Source organism: Quercus robur, chromosome 1 (genome assembly GCF_932294415.1).
Source record: "Quercus robur chromosome 1, dhQueRobu3.1, whole genome shotgun sequence".
In the NCBI taxonomy this organism is placed as follows: Eukaryota; Viridiplantae; Streptophyta; class Magnoliopsida; order Fagales; family Fagaceae; genus Quercus; species Quercus robur.
In genome coordinates this window covers 7193308-7219040 of record NC_065534.1, presented here as the reverse complement: position 1 = coordinate 7219040, position 25733 = coordinate 7193308, and the positions used below count along the sequence as shown (strand labels likewise).

General features: G+C 33.4%; 1 protein-coding gene across 3 annotated transcripts in view; it reads right to left on the bottom strand.

Moving 5' to 3' along the window:
• Positions 1–215: 215 nt before the first annotated feature.
• Positions 216–25733, bottom strand: part of LOC126718393 (linoleate 13S-lipoxygenase 2-1, chloroplastic-like) — a 166646-nt gene continuing 141128 nt past the window's right edge. For 2 of the 3 annotated variants that reach the window (XM_050420615.1, XM_050420623.1), the window contains exons 2-9: positions 9841–10109; positions 7545–7782; positions 4936–5256; positions 4087–4172; positions 2836–2946; positions 2438–2739; positions 1726–1992; positions 216–1128 (exon numbers count right to left, since the gene is read on the bottom strand). In XM_050420615.1, coding sequence (XP_050276572.1) covers positions 369–1128; positions 1726–1992; positions 2438–2739; positions 2836–2946; positions 4087–4172; positions 4936–5256; positions 7545–7782; positions 9841–10109 — 2354 coding nt within the window. In that variant the 3' untranslated portion in view covers positions 216–368. Of the gene's footprint in view, positions 1129–1725; positions 1993–2437; positions 2740–2835; positions 2947–4086; positions 4173–4935; positions 5257–7544; positions 7783–9840; positions 10110–12095; positions 12595–25733 lie in introns of those variants that run through there. The other variant, XM_050420592.1, reaches the window with a different exon arrangement.

Genomic DNA, 25733 nt, shown 5'->3' with positions numbered 1-25733 from the left:
ACACATGCAAAATGCTTTAAGACAAATCACCATCCTATATATTGCTAAGTTGGTGATGAATCTTATTAAGTGTGTGTCGTCCAGTAATAATATGAACCTATCTGACCCTACCTGTTTGTCAAGTTTAAAATTACAAATGCTAGGTATTCATGTTAAATAATTTCCCTTAAATGTTGGTAAATCGAAGTAACAAAGTTGGGGGGCTGAAATTAGGATTGATTATAAGCTTCAAACCTTGTCTAGAAACTCACGTTAATGAACCATTGTGATTGAGGCATTTGAATATTACAAGTTATCCCAAATTTTATTGTTCAGTTTTTTCCATTAAGCACCACTAAGTTTGAAACTATAAAGAGCACATTTCAAATTCAAATGGAGATGCTATATGGTACTCCTTTTCCAGTCACACCAGGCTGAGAAAATGGCTTCAAAAGTTCATAGGGCACAATCCCAGCTCCGTTTCTATTCTTAAACCTACTGTTGGAATTTCTTTCATCAATAATCCTTTCAAGCTCCTTCAAACTCTCATGAAACTTTTCAAAGGCAGCTTTTATGACTGGATCTTCAGCCCAAGAAGGCTCAATCTTCTCTCCAAGATACTCCTCATCCGGTGAATGATTAGACAATATGTCTAAAACAGCCATTATTCTTGTTGCTTGAAGTTGTGAAGGGAAGCATTGTAATAATGCACGTTCAGGTTTCTTCAAAAAGGTTTCCCATTCTTTATCAGAAGGGTCTTCTGTGGGCATATTGGTTCTAGCAATAGTAGGTCGGTTTGGGAAGTAACCTCCATAAGCATATTGTCCAAAGTTCACCGCTGCATGGTGACCAGAGGTCACCCATACCATTGTTGTGAGGATGTTGATTAGGTCTTTTGGGGTTTTGAGGACTGGCCACCACGGTTCATCTTTCTTGTCAGCGTGACCTAAAGTTCGAATCTCTGTCCACCATGCTTGGAGCTCTTGATCAGACTCTACAAGGCTAGGGTCTGGATAGTAGTGGTTGACATAGTCAGTGACCCATGTTTTGATAGCATCCCAAAGGATGAGACCGTCATTAGCAAAGGGATAGTCTTCAATTGCTAGTTTTAGGCCATGAGGAGCAGTTGGATCCTCAACAGCCATTCCCCTGCACATACAAATAATAGCATAATAATCAATTAAAGGTGAGCTTAAAAATTTTGCTAGACGAATCAGTTTGTTTTAAACACGACTAAAAACCATCATGAACATAATCCTCTCCATCCAACTTGAAATGGAGAAAGTTGCTTTTATGGTTAAAATTTTATTTCTTTTATCTAATAATATATAAAATGTCACGTTAAGTTGTCAAGAAACTGCAACAAAATAAGGAAGAAAAGTGGAGGAAATATTTAAAATTTGGTACCATTACCAACAAGTTATAATTAATGATAAGTCTTGTGAAACAAAGATTTTCACAATAGTTGGTGCAGAATGTTGTAATTGATGTATAATAAATATAGTATTAGCCGACTCAATCACAATATACCTCATCTTAAAAAGTTATGAGAACATAATTGATTAATGATAGAGGTATGAAATTTGTTCATGATTGTTTATAAATGACCATTTGCGATTAGAGTAATATTATTTTAACATGAATCTACTTCTTACACAATTTTTATTAAGTATCAATCACAATAAACTATATCAACCTTTATGAAAAATATTGTGTTTTTAAATTTATGGAAGGTTATGATGTTACCTGGTAATTAGGTCAGCAGGGAGTGACTGTTGATCAAACCGCCACTGGAGTGCATAGGCGGCAGAGCAAATCTCCATGGAATATTTGCCTGGCGTGAATGCGGATTCAATGATGCCACCTGCATTGATAAGTGCTTCTCTAGCAAGAGCGTTTATCTCTATGGTGTAACGAAAATGAGGGTGCAATAATGCATAGATTGGATGCATCCCACTAAGTTGCCTATTTGTCGCAATTACATAAGGTTCTGTTACACAATGAGTTCTTAACCTGTAAAAATAAATAAATAAATAAAGACAGCACAAATTTTCGCTTCTCAAATATAGATACTTCAAATTAAAGTCCACTCAAAATATTAAACTTCTGATGATATAATAAAATTGGCTTTGAATTTAGCTTAAATAGAAATTTTACTCCTCTTTATTGGGTAATACTTGTTACACACAAGTTACATAGTTCAAAACAACTTCAAGTCACAATTTCAATTAAAAAAATGGGATGTGTATAAAACTATGTAAGTGTAATAAACGCAACCCTTGTAATTTTGGTGAAATGAATTCAACAAAAATGAACCTAAAAATTGCAATTAAAATATGTTTTTGGAGTATGATAATGATATATACTACAATCTCCAGATATTATTTAGCAAGCTAAGTCAACATCGATCACGAAATCATTACATAAAAATCATAGCACATTATAATGTGGGACATACCAGTGACTGACGAGTTGGTGATAGCCAGAATCATGAGCAAGGACATGAGCTTTAGCAATCCTCCAAAGCCAGACATCTGTTGAATTCCAAGAAGGTCTAAAAACTTGCTTCCACTGCGGCTTTCCATCCATAGGTGGCCGAGTCAGCTCAATAGCCAATGGTCTCAAAGTGCCATCTTTGTTTAGGAAGAACAATGCTCGTGAACCATAAAGTGTAGTGCCTTCAATCTGTCTTACTTTGCTGACGAATTGTAATAGTAAGTCATGGTAATCTAGTATGAACAACTTCTTTTGTTTTATGGCCTGCTTGCATTGAAATTATACAAATTTCTATGAGAGAAATTAAATTGAATGATGGGAATTATTCTTGAATGAAATTTATATGATATTGTTGCTAACCTGGTCGACACTCATTATACCTCCAATTTCTTCCTCAATCATTTCCGTGGTGATGGCTGATTCTGGTGGGCCATAGATCTCTGGGTCAAGTGCACTCTTCAATGGCCATTCCTGCTCCAGCATAAATTTATTCCAGTGCTCTTCAGGTTCATGTGTATCAATCTCTCTTATATATACATTAATATGACCAAAGGAAAGGCATTTTACATCAAATGATGGAGAGACTTCTTCATGTGTTTACTCAATTAATTAATTCAGTATACAAATTTATTAATGGTCATATTAACGGGTCTCCTTAACGCAATTATTAATAAACTATATTAGGAAATTTGACAACACTTACGTGAAAAATATAAAAAATGGTAAAAAAAAATTATTTTATCATTTGCCTATAAAATATATTTTTTAAAAATTTCTAAATTAATGTTCTTAGAATATTTGTTAACATTTCTCATTTATTAATTGGTTGTTGTAGTTAACTATTCAAGGTTACAGTATCAAATATTCCTAAAAATATTTAGTATACAAATTAAAATATTTCAAAAAATTTCAATACCATTCTGTCTTATATATGCAGAAACAAAATCTTTGCTCATCCTTTATGATGATACAAGTCCCTATGTAAAAAAATAAATAAAACATGTGTGCCTACTTAGCCCCTCGCATTTGCAATAAACTCATCAGCAAAAAGGAATTGACTCCACTTTAGAAACTTTAATTTAGGTTGGTCTCCTTTCCACTCTTGAGTCTTGAGGGACTATGAAAATTCTCTTTTCTTGTCGCCAAAAGATATAAATATTCTTTCTACTCTTACAGGTTGCATCTACATCATATTGCTAAGGCATTCCCAATAAAATATGTCCATATCTACTACATGATAAACTATATCATTCTTATATGATTTTATAATTAAAATAAGGACATATATTACATATCTCAATTACTTCTATAGATGGACGATTCTTTGAATCTTTATAATCCGGTCAATTTGGTAAGGACAAGGATGCAACTCAGTTAGCAATTGTAGGTGTTTAGCAAATGTCTTTGAGATGATATGATATTCTCATAGATATTACTATCAATGATCAAGTGCTATAAAGGTGTAGATGGAAGGACAAGATTCAAAGTGCTATATAAGGTCACAATGAAAACCAAATTCTAATATATTAGGTGAAAAAAATAAATGACCCCAAAGTTAAAAAGTATAATTTGTACTTCAGTAAAAATAAAAGTTGTGATTACAAATCATACCGTGACCAACTGTATGCTATATGGGTTGAGACCAGCAAGAGTTTGCCGAGCGAATTCCTCATCCCTAAACCAAAAGAATTTGTCCCCTACAAATCCAAAAAACCATATATTTTGAGAGAGAGAGAGACAGTCTATAGTATAAGCAAATAAGATGGTCGCGTAATTGCCAAAGTAAAAAAAAGGCCCCTAAATTTGAACCAATAGGGTTTTTTTTGCATTGTAATAATATTAATTAAGCTAAAATATTAGTAAATAAATAAAATAATATTTTTTATCAAAAGAAAAACAAAAAAAAAAGAAGAGAGAAAAATGCTACGCCTACAATATTTTTCACAATACTTTTACAACAAATCATAAATTGCAAATTATTAACTATTATTGGTAGGCAAAAATGTAATTTCAATAGTATATTCAAATTAGAACTAATAACAACTTAACACCTTAAATTTATTGAGAAAATGTTGTAAATGTAGAACTTATCAAAAAAAAGTAATACACAAAAATTTCACAACATTTTTAATAACAATTAAGTTGACAAATTTATACAAGTTCTCATCTAGGTCTACCATTAATATCATTTTTAACTTTTTGTTATCAATTTATCATATCAACCATTGTGAAAAATTTTGTCAAATTCTTTGTGTTTATGGACTTTTTCAAAAAATAAAATAAAAAAATTATACATGGTCTATGTTAATTAGTAATTTTGTATCTAAGACAAAATAATAAAGTTTAACTAATATTTAATTTTTTTAAAATCATATTTAAATCTATAAAATGTTTTGATTTAATTTTTGTCTTAGGCAATCAAATGCGTCAAGCCACTCAGAGTGAGAGAAGTTTTCTCACTGCTCATTGTATCTGGGATCTCAAAGTGCAGCACAGCTCCTCCTTTGTCAGCGATGGATTTTACAAGTCTAGGCATGATGGCTTCGAGAAACCCTTGTTGGTTTTCTTCAGACACCAAGTCAACTCCTTGAGTGAAAAGCGAGTCTATTGCTGTGAAGTATGGGAATCCAAGGTCCTTATCTATCGTTTTCCCCAAGGATGGGACCAATACTTTCAACACTGAGTACAATGTCTTCGCTGAAAAAGTTAGTTGCTTTATCTCTGAGAAGCATTCATCTCGAGGGACATAAAACCTGCTACTCTTTTTCTCTGACAGTTCATCTGCATTAGTGGTGTTTTTCCAATTACAATCAAAACAAATGAAAGCAGGCATTAATTAAGTCCATATGCATGCTTTCGTTTACATTATGCATCACTGTAATATTGATATTCACCAAGCATCCCCGATACACGTCTTAACCCAATTTCATTTCATTCTCTTACTTTTTTGTGTAAGTAGTAAATTTGAGTACATACTCTTGAGTTGAATAGGTGGATTTGAAATGAGAGGAATGATTAGGAGTATCATAAATTTTACTACATACTATAGATTTAATATACAAACTTTAGAAATTGTCATGTAAACATTAAACAAAAAATTTAAAAATATATATATGATTGATATAACAACAAAAACTAAAGGTAGTGCCAATTATACTATAATAGACTTAAAAATTAATATGCATGAAAATAAATTTGATGATATCACAATTATATTTTATAAATAAAATTTTTAATAATTATTTAATTAATTATCTTTAAAAGTTAACCTATCATTTTGTAAGGTTGGTGTAGTAAAAATTTGTACCACCCTTTACATCGCTCAAACAAAAAATGTAATTAAAAAACTTATTCATTAAATCACAATACCTCTACATGAATTACAAAAAAGTAATTAAAAAACTTATTTATAAAATCACAATACCTCTATATGAATATTCAGCAAAAAAAAAAAAAGAAAAAAAAAAAAGAAAACCTCTATATGAATTATTGGGGAATCTGAAAAAGATAAGGATTGGGTACAAGAAACTGATTTGCATGTGCCACCGTATCATGTCATATATTATTGTCAGAGATGTGTATCAGAAAAAATCCCAACTCATCATATATTGGGTAACAATTATATGCCTAAAATCCTGTCCAAAATTAGGTGATGAGTCTAAAATCAGGCCCGTGGTGGTGGCAGGTATGCCCCCCATCACGGGTCATCATGGCCATAATGATGGAAATGGCTAGAATTAAAGAAAATAACTACCATTCCCATCTATTGAGAAAGTGAGACTACAAACAGGTATTGATATTAATCTTAGGGATCCGAAGCTCTCCCACCGAGACTCACTCTAGTGATTCCTTCGATCTCATCTCTCCTTTTTGTAAATACTCAAGCCAGATTGATTGTGCGAAATTCTTGCATCAACAATCGTTGGAATAAGTTGCATCATGTGAAAGATTCTAAATCGTTCACGTTGTTATGTTATGGTGATGATTAAGTTGTGATTAGTAAAAGATTATTTTTACACAACCACACTACTAATTTCAAGGGGCGGCACTACAGCCAATTCAGGGGTTCAAATATACCCCTCACTTCAAAAAAAAAAAATATATATATATATATATATAATTTTTTTTTGGTTAGTTTAATACTTTAATTTATTCTTAAAAATATATTTTTGCACATCTTAACTTAAATTTTGCACACTCTTATTACAAGTATTTTTCAACTCTAAAAGTAAAAAGTGTTTGTGAATTAGAAGTGCAATTTTTTTTTATAAGTTTATATTATATGTGTGTGAGTATGTCTAATATTGATTGTGTATATTACATTTTGTTATAATGTTATTTATATAAATTGTGATGTGTGAGGTGTATAATATAAATATAATATAACTTTATATAATTTAATAATTAGGAAATAAAGAGGGTTTTTTTTTTTACATGCGTGTGTATTGTTATCATGTTATACTAACCTTTTGCTATAAAGTTAGTAAAATTCAAGAAATTTTTTTAAAAATTAGTGATTATTCAAGAATTTGATTAGTTAAGTAGACACATAGTGTATAATTTTATGTATAAATAAGTGTGATTGTGTGCGTCAATAATTAATACGGAACCAATGAGTTGAGATTAGTAATTTAGTCTAAAATCTTTTTATAAAAACAAAGTCAAATAAATAATAACAACTTTATAAAGATAAAAATGTTAAACAAATTTAACAAAATAAAATGGTCATAGGCTCATAGCTACCTGCATTGACAATAGATACTCATAATGAACTATCATGTAACATTCAAAATTTGAAAACTTGTAGATTAAAATTGTAAAACTTCAAGTGTTATTATTACATTTTTTGTCGATAACTCGATATATTCAAGTTTTCTTTTTATTAAAATTTTTTAATGAATCCCTTAAACAAAATTTTTGAAGCCACCACTACTAATTTCAGCATTTATTATATATCAATCATAATATATCTTTTTAAAAAATTAATTATAAAAAAAATTTGGTGAATATTTTTTTTTTCTTTGATCCTCATTTGATTTATTGTTTATTCATAACAAAGAAAGTTGAACCTGCTTCACATCTAGGGCGCCCTGTCCTGCAACGCCTGGGATAGGGGTACTCTTCGCCACCAAATACTGGTCTTTGAAGTTCAAGGCTCTTATCAGGGTCTCCAATATCATTGTACACATCATAATCGTATATCCTCTCAAAGTGTTTGCGCTCTCCTTCCCCATTACCTCGCAAATTCCTTAGTTCTTCTTCTCTTAGCCTCCTCAATGCACTAGGTGTTTGTGATGGCAAGTATGGCTGCTCCACACAAACCAACGAATTGTCACAATCTAAAAGGGAAACCCATGATATATACTGTGTCAAAGATATGTCACTATCACTTTCACGTGCATGCATGAATGAATAAAATGATACAATTATCTACCCAATTTGGGCCCACCTCCATCAGAAAGAAATAAAAGAAAAAGAGAAATCCCAACCGTGATGATGATGGATTAGACTTACCATATATAGCAACACAATATAAATCAATATTGAAATCACCAATACGACTCAAATTCCAAGTTGGACTATATCCTGTTGGAATTCTTGAATTTTTTTTATAAATATTTTTGGGTCAATACTTGAGCATTATACAATATCAGATTTTTCCAATTGTGTGGATAATACTAAAGGTGATGATCAAATCAAAATTTCAAGTGAATATAATTCATGAATTTTCATTTAGTCAATATAATTGGAAAATTTGGATAATTAACCCTATAGGCAACTATGATTTTCAATCATCAATATTAACGCAATAGAGTCTATTTAGGGTTTGCCAATATATATTGGGAGTTGGGACAAAAATTAATTAATCAGAATGCTTTAATAAATATATTTGAACCCAAAGAAATAATACTTTAGTGTATGTTTGGAAAAAATTATTTTTGTCAGCTTATTTTACTATTCAGCTTATTTTTGCTACTATCTATGGGTCTCATTGTACTTTTTGCTACTATTCATAAGTCCTACTGTACTATTTCATTTAACTTTTATCTTTATTTAAAATACTTTCAGCAAAAAGTTTTCATTTTCAACAAAATAAGCGGATTCTAAATAGACCAATAATTACTTATAATTATATATAGTACTACTACCACACGTTGGTCAACTACTCAATCAATCACATCATTTACAGGTGAGTATTCTAATTTCTAACAATATACATAAAAATAATAAATAAATAAAAAATAGGACCAACATGTGATGCCTTATGTACACTTGCGCTTCAGATCTCCTAAATCCAATTACAAAGTTCCAGTCTTTCAACCTATAAAGTGTCAATCTTTTAGCAAAAAAATTTCAGTTTTAGTAAAATAAGTGGATCTCAAATAAATCTTTAATTACTTATAATTACATATCAGTGCTACTAATAGATGTTGGTCAAGTACTCAATCAATCACATCATTTACATGTGAGTATTCAAATTTCTAACAATATACATAAAAATAATAATAAAAATAAAAAAAAATAAAAAAATAGGACCAACATGTGATGCCTTATGTACACTTGCCCTTCACATCTCCTAAATCCAACTACAAAGTGCCAGTCTTCCAACCTAGATAATGAGATTTTGTTTTTGTTTTTGTTTTTTTTTTTTTTTTTTTTTTTTTTTTTTTTGATATGAGATTTTGTTTGATAGTATAGTACAAGTTGTGACGACATCTATGATGACATTTTTTTTGTTTTTTTTTTATGAGCATCTATGATGACATTAATCACCAGTACTCCATGACATGAAATTTCATTGTTTTAGGTGAATATGTTGCTGTACACGAGGACCACAAGATAATTGAGCAGAGATGTATACTTCATGAGACAGCTAAAGGTCCATCTGAGGGCAATCTGTAAAGGAATCTAAGCGGCCAATATATCCTTGCCAGTTGAGATACCAAAGGAAATCTTAAAAAAAGAAAAATGGACCATTTTTTACGGTGAGGATATATAGTATGGATCCAGTTAATCATTCATTTTAGAAAAAATTAATTATTTTTTTATTTTTTTCATAAAAATATATGCCTTAAGAAACTATACGAGCACATGTTAGTAAAACCCATATAATAATAGCTCGTACCAAAAACAACTTTTCAAAGCAATTGAAAACTGTTCAAAGACTTGGTCTAACCTGGTACAAGCTTCACATTAATCGAGTTTATATATGCGAAGGTGCATTTCTAGCTGTGTATTTTTATGTATCATCTATGTGAACATGCATGAGTGCTAATATTCATGCTTTAAAATTACTCATATTTTCTAAGGAAAAAAACAAACACACGCACAAACATATATGCCTTAAATGAGAAAGTGACTGACCTTGTTGGTGAAAAATACCCTCTTCACTGGACTGTCGAACTTTGAGTGAACCCAAGAGCGACATGTCACACTTAGGGGGCCACAAGGCAACCCATCAATGACAATATCTTCAAGGAACATCTCTCTGTGGTGCTCATTTTCAACCAAGACAGCACCAACCTCTCCAAAATCAATTGGAACTTCAAAAATTGTCTCATACCTAACCCCATTATCTCCACGCCCCACCTTGTGAGCATAACCTTCAATTGTATCCTTCTCTAATCCCGTCTCTTCAAAAACATGTTCACAAATATAATCCAACATCCATAGTGTTTATTATTGTGTAGAATTAAGATTCTAAACTTACATCTATCAACCTTGAGATGCGAAAATAGAGAAGAAAAAAAAAAAAAAAACAAACAAACAAATACACAACTCAAAGTTTTACATGGTTTGATAACGTGCTTAAGTCTTTGAAGTTGCAGTAATTTTCACTATGTCAAGCAGAAAAGTACAAAGATGGCTATAGTACAATGATGCAGCCACCCTAATTTTGAAGTAACAAACATATACCCCCAAACAACAGCTCCAAAATGAGCCAAAAACAAGCCAAAAATATATCGGTCCAAGCGTCCATTGAATAAATCTCATAAAATATCTCATTTAAAATCGTCACGGTCAGATCAGATCACAAACTAAATCGAATACATATATGAGTACAATGACAAATTACTGTAGAAATTTTCCATTGGTACGTAATTCTAGAAAGCATATCCTAACTTGTCCTTCTTATGGTCATCCTTAACTGTTATAGCTTTTATAATTTGGATTAATTAATTTAATTTTTTTTTTTTTTTTTGGCTTAGAGTCGGGACCATAGTCTGATAACGTACAGTTGCGCCTTTCCTTAAAGTTCAGTTTCTTGGGACCACTTATAGGTGGACTAGAATACTAGATGCTCTCTAATTCTGTCTACATGTTGCTTGTGGTTCTGACAATTAAAGATCTTATGTTTCAACCTTTTCATTGTTATAAGTAATGACTGTAAATTTCTACATAATTAGCTGATAAAAGAAAGGGAGGAAAATGTTGAATTACATTGCTTATATTGGCAATTCCATATGACAAAACCTTCTTAACCTTTTTTATGATCTCAATGTTTAAATATGAAAACACTGAGTTGAAAGTTTCTATGAAACAAAAATATTTTTTTTTTGATAACCCTATGAAAGAAAAATAATGTCACATTTTTAGGGTTCCACTTTATACTTTATCATTCTTGTTAGAAACATGCTTTATCAATTATAATATATCATATGTATGAATTTTTTTTTTATTAAAAAAAATGGTTACCTTATAAATAAGTAAAGACATGGGAAAGATTTATGCCTTCCAAAGAAACTTTTCTATAGCCGGTTTTCACAGGGAAAAATAAAATGGTAAACTAGGCCTAAACTGGTTGCTGTAAGTAACTTGGCTAAAAATATTTATTTTTAAAAAAAAAAAAAAAAAAAAAAAAAGACAAATTTGCATTCAGCTTTTAGTTCGAAGTTTATCATTTTTTTTATGGGATATTTGGTGCGAAATTCATTATGGCAAAACCTTTTTTTTATGGAATTGCTTATATTGGCAATTCCATATGGCAAAACCTTCCTAACCTTTTTTATGATCTCAATGATTAAATATGAAAACACTGAGTTGAAAGATTCTATTAAACAAAAATAATGTCACATTTTTAGGGTTCTACTTTATACTTCATCATTCTTGTTAAAAACATGCTTTATCAATTATAATATGTCATATATTTGATTTTTTTTATCAAACAAATTGGTTACTTTATAAATAAATAAGAAAAAAAGACATGGGAAAGATTTATGCCTTCCAAAGGAACTTTTCTATAACTGGTTTCCACAGGGAAAAATAAAATGGTAAACTAGGCCTAAATTGGTTGCTGTAACTTGGCCAAAAAAAGAGACAAATTTGTATTCAGCTTATAGCTCGAAGTTTATAATTTTTTTTATGGGATTTTTGGTGCGAAATTCATTATCATACCAAAGCAAAGTTTCATTGTGTACCTCAGACAAGTATAAAAATTTTAAAAAAAAAAAAAAAAAAAAAAAAAAACTTTTTAATTTGTATTGCAAAAGAGAATGTATATTTGAACCGAAACTTAATAAAACCAATATGTTCGAAACTACACACACACCCCAACACCAAGAACAATGTAACCATTAGGGTTGGTTGCTTATAGCTTAGAGCCCAAGACGAACACTTACCTGGATCAAGCTCAGCGCTAACTAGTTCCAGCAGGAGTGTTTTACCAAGTAAATCTTTTATATCATCCAGCCCTCGTTGTATCCCAAGGTTTGACAAAAATCCACGAACCGTGGGTTGTACAGTCACAACGGCTTTAACTTTAATGGACTTCTCGGTGGCAGTACTAGCTACAGCTTTTATGTTGCAAGGAATAAAGCCAGTGTGAATGTTTATGTGTTTTTTTATGAATGAGGGTTTTGACCAGATTGGAAGTGAAGCACTGCCATTATTGCCATGGATGAATGACTTGTGTAATAGGAAGAGGCAAGTTTTGGAACTGTACTGCGATTGCTGAATTCCAGGCTTCAACATTTTGGTGGGGGGGTTTTGATGGAAAATGGTAATACTTGAGTGTAAGCTAGAGAAGAGTGTTTGAGGTTTCTTTTTCAGCTCTTGGATAATATACTTGAGAATTGTGGTGCCTAATAAGTAAGTAATTCTCTGTCAATACGTCTACTAGCAAAATATATTTCACAATAAATTTGGTAGCTATCTGAAGAGTCGTCATGATAAAACAGCGCTAGTAATGGGACCATATAAAATTAATAATAACCCATCAACTAAATAATTGTGAAATTCTTATCAATAAATAAATAATTGTGAAATTTGTTAGGAAAACTATAATTTCTGTGAAATTACACGATTCTCGTGTGAGAGAGAAAAAGAGAGGAGACAAGATTTAGCTCTAATGTAAGTTAAAGTTATGTCACGTGAAAAGCAAGGGGAAGAAATGTTAATATTAGAAAAAGGAAAGGTCCAAATGCCTTACGTCAATTCAATATGATGAGTGTTTTGAATACTAGCGAGTCATATATCCGTAGACCCTATATAGCTATATTAGTGTAGTTTGGTCCCTTATAGTTTTTCGTTAATATAAAGAATGACTGGCTCAGAAAGACATGATCAACTTTGGGCATTTCTTTCGCAATGTATAGTATATGTGATTCCCTCATACGTTAACCTTTCTTTTTTCTTGGAAGTAATTATTACTAGCTTGAATCCTGAATTCCTCCAATGATTTTGATATTACAATAGTATGATTCAAAAAAATAAAGTATAAAGTTAGCGGTTATACAAGAAAAATAATAATAAAGTTAGGGCTTGTTTGAACTTGAGAGGGAGGGATAGAGAGTAAAATTAGCTAGTAATTAAGCTAATTTTCAGAATCATGAGGGAATAGTGTCTTTATATATGTTGCTACTCAATGACCATGACCATGCCAAAACGGGTTACCCATTTTTTTAGAGTTTTAACTTATGACGCCCACTTTTGATGATAACCCTTTATTATTAGACTAAAACACTAGTCGATTTTTTGTGTAGGCGATGATTGAATCCCAAATCTCTTCTTTAACTATTAGAAGTTTTACCAATTGAGCTAATTTGACGGTCATAAAGTTCCACTAACTAACAATCAGAAACTTTACCAGCTAAGCTAACTAGTGGAACTATCACACAATTGAAAAATTTTGGATTAGGAACCTATAGAATTATTATGATAGTTTTACTAGTTATTGAACTCTTGTATATTCATTTTGAAATGAGTGGATTTGATTTTGCCACATTAATAAATTCTAGATACCAAAATCATGATGATCAACATTTAAATATTTATGAGCACAAGAACCCCAACTCTTATTCTCCCAGCCTATAAGAACTTTGTACTTGAGGAGTGTTGAAGTCTAAAAAAAGGGTCATAGTGAAATAAGCCCAAAAACAACAAGTCAAGCCCAAAAGGAAAAATTCAAGCTAAGCCCAAAGTAATAGATACAGGAGACCCATGAGGGAATAAAAGAAAGGCCCAGAGGATCCTGAAGCCCAGAAGAAAAAAAAAAAAAAAAAAAAAAAAAAAAAAAGCATCCAAAAAAAAGAGGACCACGGCAAAGTATAAGAAGCAAGGATCCTCAGGAACCATCAATAAGCGCGGATCCTTTCAGGCACAAAGAAAAAGGAAGACTGGGACAGCTCGATGGAAAGAAGACAGAAGAAGAAAACAAGAAACAAAAGCAAAAAAGAACGCGAGCGACCTCTCATGGTATAGACAGAAAAGGCTTCGAGGAACCAGGACCGGGAAGAAGAATGATAACAAACGACTTTCAAAAATGGCAGAACAGGATTCCGCCCAAATAGGAAAGAAAAGGGAAAAGTGGAAGACGCCAGAAATGGGGATGCCGAAAAGGGCATACCTCAGCACGTCCCAAAGAGGATGGCCAACCAGAAACTTTCAAAAGAATCAGAGCTGAAAGAAGGAAAGAATGAGAAAAAACGGAAAAGGGACTTATCGAGATGATGGGAACAGAACATGCTCTGTTTGCAAAAGAGCAAAACAGGGGAACCAACGGTTCCCCGAGAAGCCCAAAAAACTCCATTATAAAAGGAGGGGATGGGTTGTGAAGAAAGCAGCGGGGAAAAAGGAGAGAAACACAAGAAAGAAGAAATTCTCTAGAGAAACTGTTAGAAAAATCTAGAGTAAAGGAAAAATACTAAGGGAAAAACAAATATTGCTTCCCGGTATCCTGTAAAAGCCACTATTGCACATACTCGGATTCAACGAGAATCGAACTTTGCAAGTTTTGAAGGCTGAAATAGCCATTCAAGGCTGTAATTTTTGAGCTTGATTGAACCTTGTATCACGTCCTAGTGAGCTTTCTATAATCCAACAGATAATATATATTAATGAAACATGCTTCACATTTCCCAGGATCCCCTCAGCATTAACTTCTTAACGCTTTGCTAATCCTGTTTTCTTTCCTTTCGAATTTATCTTGTTAATCTTTGGCACTCTTCGATATCCTTACTTGTCATTTTTTCTTTATATTGTCAGGAGTATTCTCTGCATCCTACTTGATTCTTAAACAACTCGTTAGCTGCGGTGAGTCAAGGCCCGGTTCACCAAATCCTTCATTTTCATTTAGGTCCGGGATCCTTGGGCCTGAGTGTCACGAAAAAGGCACTCTCACAAGGAGTAACCATCTCGCCAAGGGTGCACGATGGTAATTGAGAGCACTTAAAATGCTTTAATTATGAGAACTACGAAATTTATATAAACAATATATAAATATATATACATGCCTTTTCTATCAGGGCATCTTTGATGATTTTAATCCAACAATTTTGGCCAAGAAAGAAAAACTGGAAAAGTACATTTACACTTAGCCAATAGCCATTTGGACTCAATGGTAAAACATGAACCTCCCTTAACCATTTTGTGTTAATTTCCCTCTTACGAAATAATAGAAAACAAAAGTCATTTTTTTAAGGAAAAATGTTACTTATTACAAAATGACTACCTTCCAAAAAATGAATTCAATTCGGTTCAAATAATTATAAAAATAAAAAAATTAGTCTACAACACGATACAAACATGTCAATACTTTTTTTTCCCCTTGAGAATAGATAGAGAATTATTGAGAATCAATAAATTGTGAAACAAACAAATCCAAAATCAAATAAGGAAAAAATATTCCTCTATAAAAATTAATAAATAAATAAATAAAATAAAATAAAATAAACTGGTTAACCCAACCCAACATTTTAATGGGTCAGGTCCGGTTCTAATGTAATAATATTGTCATTTTTTTTTTTTTAATGAGAAATGCATTTTTTATTAAGATGAAGATAAAAACATTACATCTTGAATCAATGCAGATTCAATCATAATAAGATTTTCCTTTATCCAAGTTATATAATCTAAAATATTCTTAGCATATATAATGAGCCAAGAGATGAGCAGGGTGCCTTGACGCTTTACATGAGAGACTTGAAACCTCATAAAATCTTGTATTTTAACCCGGATCTCATCAATAATGATGCTAATCGACACAGGTGGGTCACTAAATCCCTCCACCACCTCTGATACTATTTTTGAGTCACATTCGGGAATAATGTCTTGGATCCCAACGTCTTAGTTTAATAATATCATCTTATACTTTCTTTTTTTGAAACTAGTTAATAATATTGTTAGATCTCTGTGTAAAAGGGTCTACATGAAATGCATTTAAATATCATTAGTGAGCTCATATAACATTTAAAATTTGGTAAATACTATTTTGGTTCCTAGATTTTATCAAAAATTTGTTTTCCATCTTTAAATTTTAAAAAGTTCATTTTTCGTCTCTAAACTATTTAAATGTTTGTCTTATGTCCCTAAACTATTGGAAATATATTTTTTTGTCCTTAAACTTTAAAAAAATAAAAAATAAAAAATAAAAAATAAAAAAAAAACTTTTTTAAACCATTGAAAAATGTTCTTAAATTTTTATCCTCATTGTTGTTTCTAAATTATTGAAAAAAAAAATATTGCTTACAAAGTTTAAGAATAAAAAAAAGAAGTTTTTAAAGTTTAAAGACAAAAAACAAACGGTTAATAAAATTTATGAACCAAAATTTAAATACATTAGGAAGTCAATAATAAGAGTACTATTCATTATATTTTTTTTTTAGGATAACAATTCATTGCAATTAATTAAGGTGAGCTTTTCTTTCTCCAAAAAAAAAAAAAAAAATTTAAGGTGAGCTTTTAGAGTACTGCTTGTTGCTTTAGATTCTTATATTGTTCATCATCACACACTCTCTTGGTACGATGATTATTCTACATGTATAAGTACTTGTGAAGTCTAAGAGGCGCAAAAACAGAATTTTTATCTTGTATAAAAATAAAAAGATTCTGATATTGCTTTCAGCTGTCACACTCTGACAATCACAACTCATGGTGTGTCCGAAAAAATATACACGTATACAGTAAACTCCCACAACCACAATAAGCTCCAAATGATCGCAAATAACCTCAGTAATTTGGAAAGCATAGGTTTCTCCTAAACCATTTTCAGACAACAAACCGAAGTTTGTAATTTTGTTGAAAGATTCTTCAGTAAAGGACTGCGTCACGTGGACGTGAAGACTAGTGCCGCATGAGTCCATTTTTGCTGTGCAAAGGTTGTGTTCCACGTTTATAGAAGGGACTTATTTTACATTGACACTTTTAAGACATTGATATCGACCTCGCTTGCAATTATTGCAGCAATTACGTGCACTTGAAAACTAAACCAAAGTTAAGTGGCCACAAACGACAATCCAAACCAAACCCCAGTTTTAAAGGACAAAAAATCAAATAGACCCCACAATTTAGACACCAAATCCAAACTTTTAAATGTTAGAAAAATGAACAAGTTTAATCCTTTAAACTCTTTTTATATCTTTTTATTAAATATGGATTTTTAAAATCTAACTGTTAAATTACGTGTTCTTTATGTTCTTAACATGCATGTTAAATTTTGTTCAAATTAGATATTATTTATTATTCGATCAATAAACTTATTTTTTATGCATATTTGAAAAAAAAAAAAAAAACCTTCAAAATTAAAACATGTCAAGGGTGGACCCAGGTGGGGGCCGGGCCCCTTTAACCCAAATTTTTTTTTTTTTGTTTTTTTTTTTTTACTTATTATATTTTTTATTTTTGTAGTTGGTGAAAGTTCAAAAACGTGTACAAAAACACTTTTGAACGTTTAGACCCCCAAAAACCAACTTAACCAACACAAGCAATATGTCAAACAACTAGTGTGCGGAAACTTAACATATGCTATAATATGAAATTGGTTAAACAACTATCTAAGCCATAACAAAATAAAACCACAGCAGATAATGTAAAGGCAGAGATAGAGAGGAAGGAAGATGCAAACACAAAGATAACACCCGATGTGTTATCGAAGAGGAAACCGAAGACCTCGGCGAAAAACCTCTCCGCCGCCCTCCAAGCGGTAATCAATCCACTAGAAAATACAGTTGGGATACAAGGACAGCAATAGACCCTCCAAGCCTAATCTACCCAGTGCACCTAAGCCCTCCAAGCTTCTTGCTCCAACGAGGTTGCGCCGAACCTTTTTCTTTTCTAACTTCCCGGATTCCGCTACTACACCGTAGCATCAACCAATGAAGATTGGCTCCTTCCTAACTGCTTCCCAGAACTCCAAACGACTGTCTCACAGAGATGATAATGGTGAGAACCAGGTTTGGTATAATGCCTCTCAAGGTTTTGACAATGGAGAGGAAGAGAGTGAGGGAATTTGATGAGACTCTAAGGTAGGGATTGTGTGTGAAACAATCTTGTTTTTCTTTAGGGTTTCTCTCTCAAAATTCTCTCTGGAAGCTCTCTTTCAATCGTGGGTTAAAGGGGTATTTATACTGGAGTGGAGAGGAATGTGAAACGTCAGGTTTTTCCAAAACAGGGGTGGCTCGCGGCTTGACCAAGTCGCGAGATCCAGTCGCGAGTTAACCGTATGGCCAGTTGTCCTGTTTTGTCCTGTAGTGCTCCAGCTAGCATGACTGTTCATCTTCCAGCATGCTTGGCACGTATGCAGCTTCTGGCGGCTTGCAGCCGCGAGTCCACCCACGAGTCCCAGCCGCGACACTCTATTTTCTTGCACACTCTTGAGCAAACTTCACTCTATCTCACTCACTACCCTTACAACAAACCCACCTAAATACAGGGTTACTAAATGCTGAATTACAAGCAAATTTAGCACGGAATAAAGCCAATTAGATGGTTGAATAAATTCAACCTTACAGTTGGGTTCTCCCTCCCAAAACCTTTGTCCTCCTCCTCTCCAATCAACCTAACCAGCTTAATCCAACTAGAAACTATTCAACTCAAAAACTTAACGAAAACAATAAAAGTATTCATAATGGTGATTTTATTTTAGTAAAAAAACTATTTTACCACCAAAGAACCATGTGTTATTGGAGAAATTAAAGCAAAATTTTTGCAACTACAATAAACTGGTATAAATATCAATTGACTATAGCAAGTTGTTAAAAATAAATACAATATTTTATTAAGATTATCTCTCTTCCTTTAATTAAAAAACTCAAATTATCTCTCTTCCTTTATTATTTTAATGAGTTATTTATATTATTTTAAATGAAGTGATAAAAAAAATAAAACATTAGATCTAGAGTGTATTGTAAAGTGGAGTGGTAAAATGGATAAAGTAATTGATAGGCCAATAATGTATGGACCCACTGTAATGAATTAACCAATTAATTAGCCAAATTAATTAATTAATTCAATTTGCAAGCAATAAACGTGATAGCACAAACAAATCACCAACTAAGTTAAAGTGTAGCAGAAAATAAATTGACATGGTGATTTGTTTATGAATGGGAAAAACCTACACGGCAAAAATCCTATCAGGTGATTTTAAGGTCACCACTCCCGAGAATTCACTATTATCACAACAAACGGTTACAAGTAAAGGAATCTCAGTACCTTATACCAACCTATAGTTGAACCCTTACCCCAATACCCAATTGGACTTATTTTGTAGTGACAGTCTCTCCTTGTAATGCACGGCTTCCAGTACATAACTAACCAATTCGATGCACGAATCCCAGTACGCGGCTTACTCACCAACTTGAGAAAGATGTTGGCTGCAAAACTCTTCAGTTCATCAACACGATGAAGGTCACGAAACTCCTTAATTACAAAACTCTACAGTGTACAAACACAGCAGCTTCTTCAAAAGAAAGATAAACTTGAGCAAACTCTGTCATCAATCACAATTTGCATTAACATAACTTTGCTTCATACTTGCGCAACCTTTGACGGCCCTTAAAAAAATTCATATATATATTTAGGGTTGTGCGAAAAGAAAACTCAAACACGTATTCACAGATTGAAGTGAAATCGGCTCTGAAAAATTGATTTTCATAAACCCCGATAGATAGCTTATCTATCGAGATAGCTGTCGAGTATCGGGTTTCAACAGTCTTTTAAACCTTGATAGATATTAGCTGTCGAGATTAAAAATCCAGCACTTCTTCACTTATTTCTTAGACAGACTTGCATGGTTTTAACACTTGAACTTGAAACCTTGTTCCTTGAAACATTAAACACATTGTTAGGTTCTAAAGTTTAGGATTTTATGTATTTAGAACTCTAATTTGTATTGTTGGAAAATCATAATCAAAACAATGTGTTTAGAAGTGTTTAAAGCTAGCTCAAAGTTGTATGTCAATGTAAAGTTGGAATCGAGTTTAAAGCAGGAAGCACTGTGGCTTTCGGCCTGGCTCGATCGATCGAAGCTTAGGTTCGACCGATCGAAGCTCGAGCAGATTGCTTTTCTGCAGAATTTTCCAACTCAGCCCTATTTGTTTTAAAACGTTTTTAGGGTTTCTTATTTGTCCTAAGTATAAAAGGCAAACCCTAGCCACGTTTTAGTGTTGCTCATATTGCGGTTTGTGTAAATCTCTTGTGAGATCTAGAAGAGCTTTCCTTTACACAAACTTAGAGTTTTTAAGGAGGAGATATTTTCTACACCTTGATGATCAATTCAGTTGCTGCCATTAAAACTTAAAGAATACACAAGCGGGGGTGCTTGTAGCTGGTGGGAATCCAAGAAAGAAGGAGTCCGTGGATTCGAAACTTGCACGTGGTCGTATCAATAAGTTCTACTGGTTGGAAGCATTAGGATGTCAAGCGGGGGTGCTTGTAAGTCCTTTTGTATGAACTTCGATTCTTTCAAGATAGGGGATTCAAGTTTACCTTGAGGATAGCTAGGTCAAATCCTCCCCAGGTTTTTATCGGTTTGGTTTCTTGGGTGATCATATCTTGTGTTATTTATTTTCCGCTGCTTTGCATGATTTGATCTTTATTATTGTGATAACCTAGACTTGTTTAATTGGACTAAGTAACAACTTGGCTAACTACCTAGGTTTAATCAATTGTTTAAGGGGTCTAAAAACTGTCAAGTGATATCAGAGCAGGTAGCTCTTTTGTTGTTGATCTTTTGATCTCTGAGCTGATCTTTGACCCCTGTTGTCATGGAACACGGACACTCTCTAGTTATTCCTCCTCACTTTGATGGGAATAATATGCTTACTGGAAAGTAAGGATGAAAACTTTCCTGAAATCCATTGATGAGAGGGTGTGGAACTCCGTTGAATACGGATGGGAGAAGCCCACTACTCCTGTTACTGAGTGGGAAACTTCTCAGAAAGAAGCAGCTTTGTTTAATAGTAAGGTTATGAATGCGATTTTTAATGCTGTTTCTATGGAGGAATTTAAAAGAATCTCGAATGTTGAGATCGCTTATACTGCTTGGAATATCCTCCAGACTGTGCATGAAGGCACAAAGGCTGTCAAAATAAATAAATTGCAGCAATTGACTTCTAAATTTGAAAGCATTAGGATGTCTGATGATGAATCTTTTGATGAATTCTATGCTAAACTGAATGATATTGTTAATTCTGCTTTTAATTTGGGTGAAATCTATGATCAACCTAAAATTGTTAGGAAGATTCTTAGATCTTTGACTGAGAACTTTAGACCCAAGGTGACTGGCATTACTGAAAGCAAGGATGTGGACTCCATCCCTGTTGATGAGCTTGTAGGATCTCTTCAATCCTATGAGTTGGATCTACCCAAAACTACCAAATCCAAATCAATGGCTCTTAAGTCAGTTGATGATGTTGATAGTGGTGGATTTGATGATGAGCTCTCTACTACAGAGATTGTCTATCTTGCCAAGAACTTTAGAAATTTTCTCAGGAATAACAATAGAAAGGCTAGAGGCACAAATACTGCTGAACCTAGAAATTTTAGGAAGCATGATCCCACTAAGGTTAATAACAATGATAAACCTAGAGAAAGAGTAGGTCAATCTTCCAATAATTCTTTGGGCTCTCAATGTTTTGGATGTCAAGGGTATGGACACATGAAATCTGAATGTCCAACCTATTTGAAGTCTATGGGTAAGGCTATGGCTGTATCCCTTAGTGATGGTGAAATTTCTGATCATGAGTCTGATTGTGATGAGGATGGAAATTTCATTGCTTTCACTGCTACTGTTGTAGTTGATAAGAGCATATCTGTTGAAGAGAACCCTTTTGATGGGGAACTGTCTAAAGATGCAGATCTTCAAGAGGCCTATAACAAACTTTGCAAAGTTGCTGCAAAGGATGCTATGAATGTTGAACTTGGCCTAAAGAAAATTGAATCTCTTGAGCTTGAAAAGAAAAATTTGCTTATTAAATTGTTTGATGCTAATGATCTTTTGAACAATGTGAAAACTGAAAACATGTTTTTGCTTGATAAAGTTAAATCTTTGGAACTTGATTTATCTGTTGCTAGATCTGCTAGTTCTAAATTTGATCAAATGCTGAGTGTTCAAAAGTCGTCTTCTGATAAAACTGGTTTAGGTTATGTTGATAGCATCGGTGTGTCTGCTCCTCATTCCACTAAGTTTGTTCCTTCATCTTCTTCTTCTGAACCTTCAGTGAGTGAGATAGTGAGTGAGACTGTCAAACCCTCTGTGAGTGAGGTTGCTAAACCCTTAGAAGGTTCATCATCTAGGAAGATTAGGGTTGATCTGAAAGAATCTAAGGCTAAGAAGCCTACCCTATCTAAGCACAAGACACATGATAAACCTGCATGAGTTTGTCACTTTTGTGGAAAGACTGGACACATACGTCCAAATTACCAATCCTGGAGTTGGTAATCATTCTCAAGTGAATAAAAACTCCAATACTCGTGGTACATCTAAAAAGTTTTGGATGCAAAAGACTCGACCTAACTGAGTCTTTCTAACAGGGTCCTTGTGCTTCATTGCTCTACCCTTTGTGACCATTGTTCTTTGGTTTTTGTTTTTTTCTGTCTCTAGGATTTGCATAGCATAACATTCATGCATTTCATTCTAGGTGTTTTTTATTTTTTATTAAATAAAAAAAAATAAAAAAAAAAAGGAAGAAAAAGGAAGCACATTTTGTTTTTGCACTATTCTTCTTAGTTTTTGAGAACAAGGTTGGTCAATTTATTTTCACATAACATGCCTTTTGTACCTTGTTTAGCTTTGATGAGCTTATTTATTACACTCTACTAGTTGAAGATTTGTAGTGCATGTTGTGTGGGAAAGATGTGTATGGGTTTTATTACTATGTCTTAATCTTGAAGTCACATGTTTTTAAATGTTGGACTTGAACTTTTAGAGAAAGGCATAAATGACCATCTCACCACTGTTCACTAGCCAATCATGAACACCTTAGTGCATATCATAAGATTTTGTTCTCAAGAAAGTGTAGCATATGCACAAAAAGAACATAAGGTGAAGGCTCGGTAAAAGTGCTTAATTCTTAAAATCTAATTGGTGTGTACTATTAGGCTTGATGCCAAACTCACATAACTTAAAATTGGAATGTATATTATGAGGCATAAATACAAGAAACTTACATGATTGCAAGCTTATGATCTAGGAGATGTGGGAGTTATATGATGTAACTCTTTAGGTGATAGTTTCTTTTAAATTCTTTGTGATGAATTTTGTAGACTTTGTGATTGATTGTTATTCACATATCACCTCACATGTATCTCAAGTCTTTGCTAGTCGCACACACTACACGAGTTACTTTTTGCTAAACATTGTACATGTTATTGTGTGTGTTTATGGTCTAACCAACCAAGTTTTTGCAATCACTTTGAATTATGTGCAAACTAAATTTGTTGCTTGAAAATTTGTGGAGAATGCAAATTTTGTTTTTGGGAAATTTGGGCTTAAAATTCTTGTTTGGAAAATCATATCATCTCATACTCATTCATTTTTGTTCTTAAATTTCAATGCTTTGAGTTAAATCAACCTGTTTTTCAAAAATTGTGTTTTTCCTCAAAAATATGGTGAGCCTCTGCTTGATTCGATCGGTCTATTCTGTTTTTCGACCGGTCGAAATTTTTAAAATTTTTAAAAATTTGAGAGAGGGAGTCTCTGTCTATTTCGACCGGTCGAGGTTGATTTTCGACCGATCGAAACTCGTGAATCAAGTTTTTCAAAAAGGCAGAATTGGACTTTTTCAAACTTACTTTTCAAATAGTTCTTTTCTCTTCTCTCTCTCTCCGCGTTGGCTCTTGGCTCCACCAGTCAATTTTTGTCGTTTTCCTTCAAGTTTTTTGCAAGGTTTTTGTCCTTAGAAGTCGGTATGTCCCTTTTTCCCTTCTTTTTCAAGTTTATTTTTTGATTTCATGCATTCTTCATGCATTATCATGGGTATTTTCGGCATCTTCAAACTTTTTGGGGTTTTTGATGATTCAAGCCTATTCTTGTGTAATTGATCAATGGGTTTTTGTGCCATGATGTTATATTGATGTTCCCTATAGTTTAATTTGATCAATTTTGTGGTTTTTGAAAAATTGGAAATTCTAGGGTTTTGAATTTGATCCGAATTGGGGATTTTGTCAAATTGGTTTAAATTAATGAAATTGGCTTCTCCAATTGATGTATTTGGTCATTATTTTTGTTATTATATCATGTGTAATGATCAATTCGTCAATTTTTTTAAATTGATCAAGTGGTTTCTATATTTTGGGGGTTTTTGTGTTAAAAACCTTAATGTGCAAGCCAATTTTGTAATTTGCACCTTTTTGACTTAATTCACTACATTAGAACATGCATCATGACATTTAAACTTGTTCATGCATCATATAGATTTTGTTTCTATATTTTGTTTTTGTGCTAACTTGCAGTCTGCCCTTGGTTTGGGTTTTGTGGTTTTTGTTCTTTCGCTCTGTGTTTTGATCCTTATCTTAGCACCATGCCTAGGAAAACTAGAGCTCATAGGACCACTTCCACTTCCTCTGAGGCTCCACCTAGGGTTGAGCTGTTTAAGAATGATAAGTGTAGAGAAGCCTATGACACCTTGAACTGTAGGCGTAAGATCTGCTCTGAGCGAGTTGTTGTGTTAGATGCGCTTGATCCGGCCATTAGGGCCAATTTTGAGTCTCGGGGTTGGTTGCCTCTCGTAGAGATAGATCATCTACCTCCGACCGCCTTGATTAAAGAGTTCTACTCGAACCTCTCTTGCCACATCTATGATTCCAACACCCTAGTTAGGAGTTGGATACGAGGTGTAGAGTTCACCATTACCCCTCGGGTAGTGGCTGAGGCTCTTGGGGTGCCGGTTGTTCGGGATGCTGACTATCCCTATGATGAGTCACCCTTTTTAGACGTTGTCATGTCTTACATCACTAGGTCATCTATCCAGTGGGGTTCTGATCTTCGGATCACGTCCGCTGAGCTTACCAAGACTGCCTATCTCTTCTTTAGGATTGCGTGTCATTCCTTGTAGCCTATCTCTCACTTCCACACCATCCCTTTAGAGCGATGTGTGTTTTTGTACGCCTTTGCTTTAGGAGCGTCTATCAGTTTTCCTCACTTGTTCCTTCATTCTTTGAACGAGGTTCATAGGAGTTCTGCCGTAGGACATGCGCTGATTCATCCTATTTTCATTCATAGGATTCTGCTCTACTTAGGTCTAGATGGTTTTCCGTCAGGTGAGCCTGTTCATGTGATAGCTCCCATAGGTGCCACCTTTCTTCGTCAGAGGGCTGCTCAGTTGAGAGTTGCTCCTCCTCGTCCTAAAGGTGCATCATCTAGTAGTGTTCCCCCTCCTCCCTCTTCTACAGGTACAGCTGCTGCTGAGACTTCAGGTGCTACTGCTGATGCTGATGCTGTTGTTCCTCCACCGACTGCTTCGGATGATTCAGACATTCGTCGCACGTTGGATCATGTCTTGACCGTTCAGGCGGCTCAAGGACAAATTTTGGTGGACGTACTT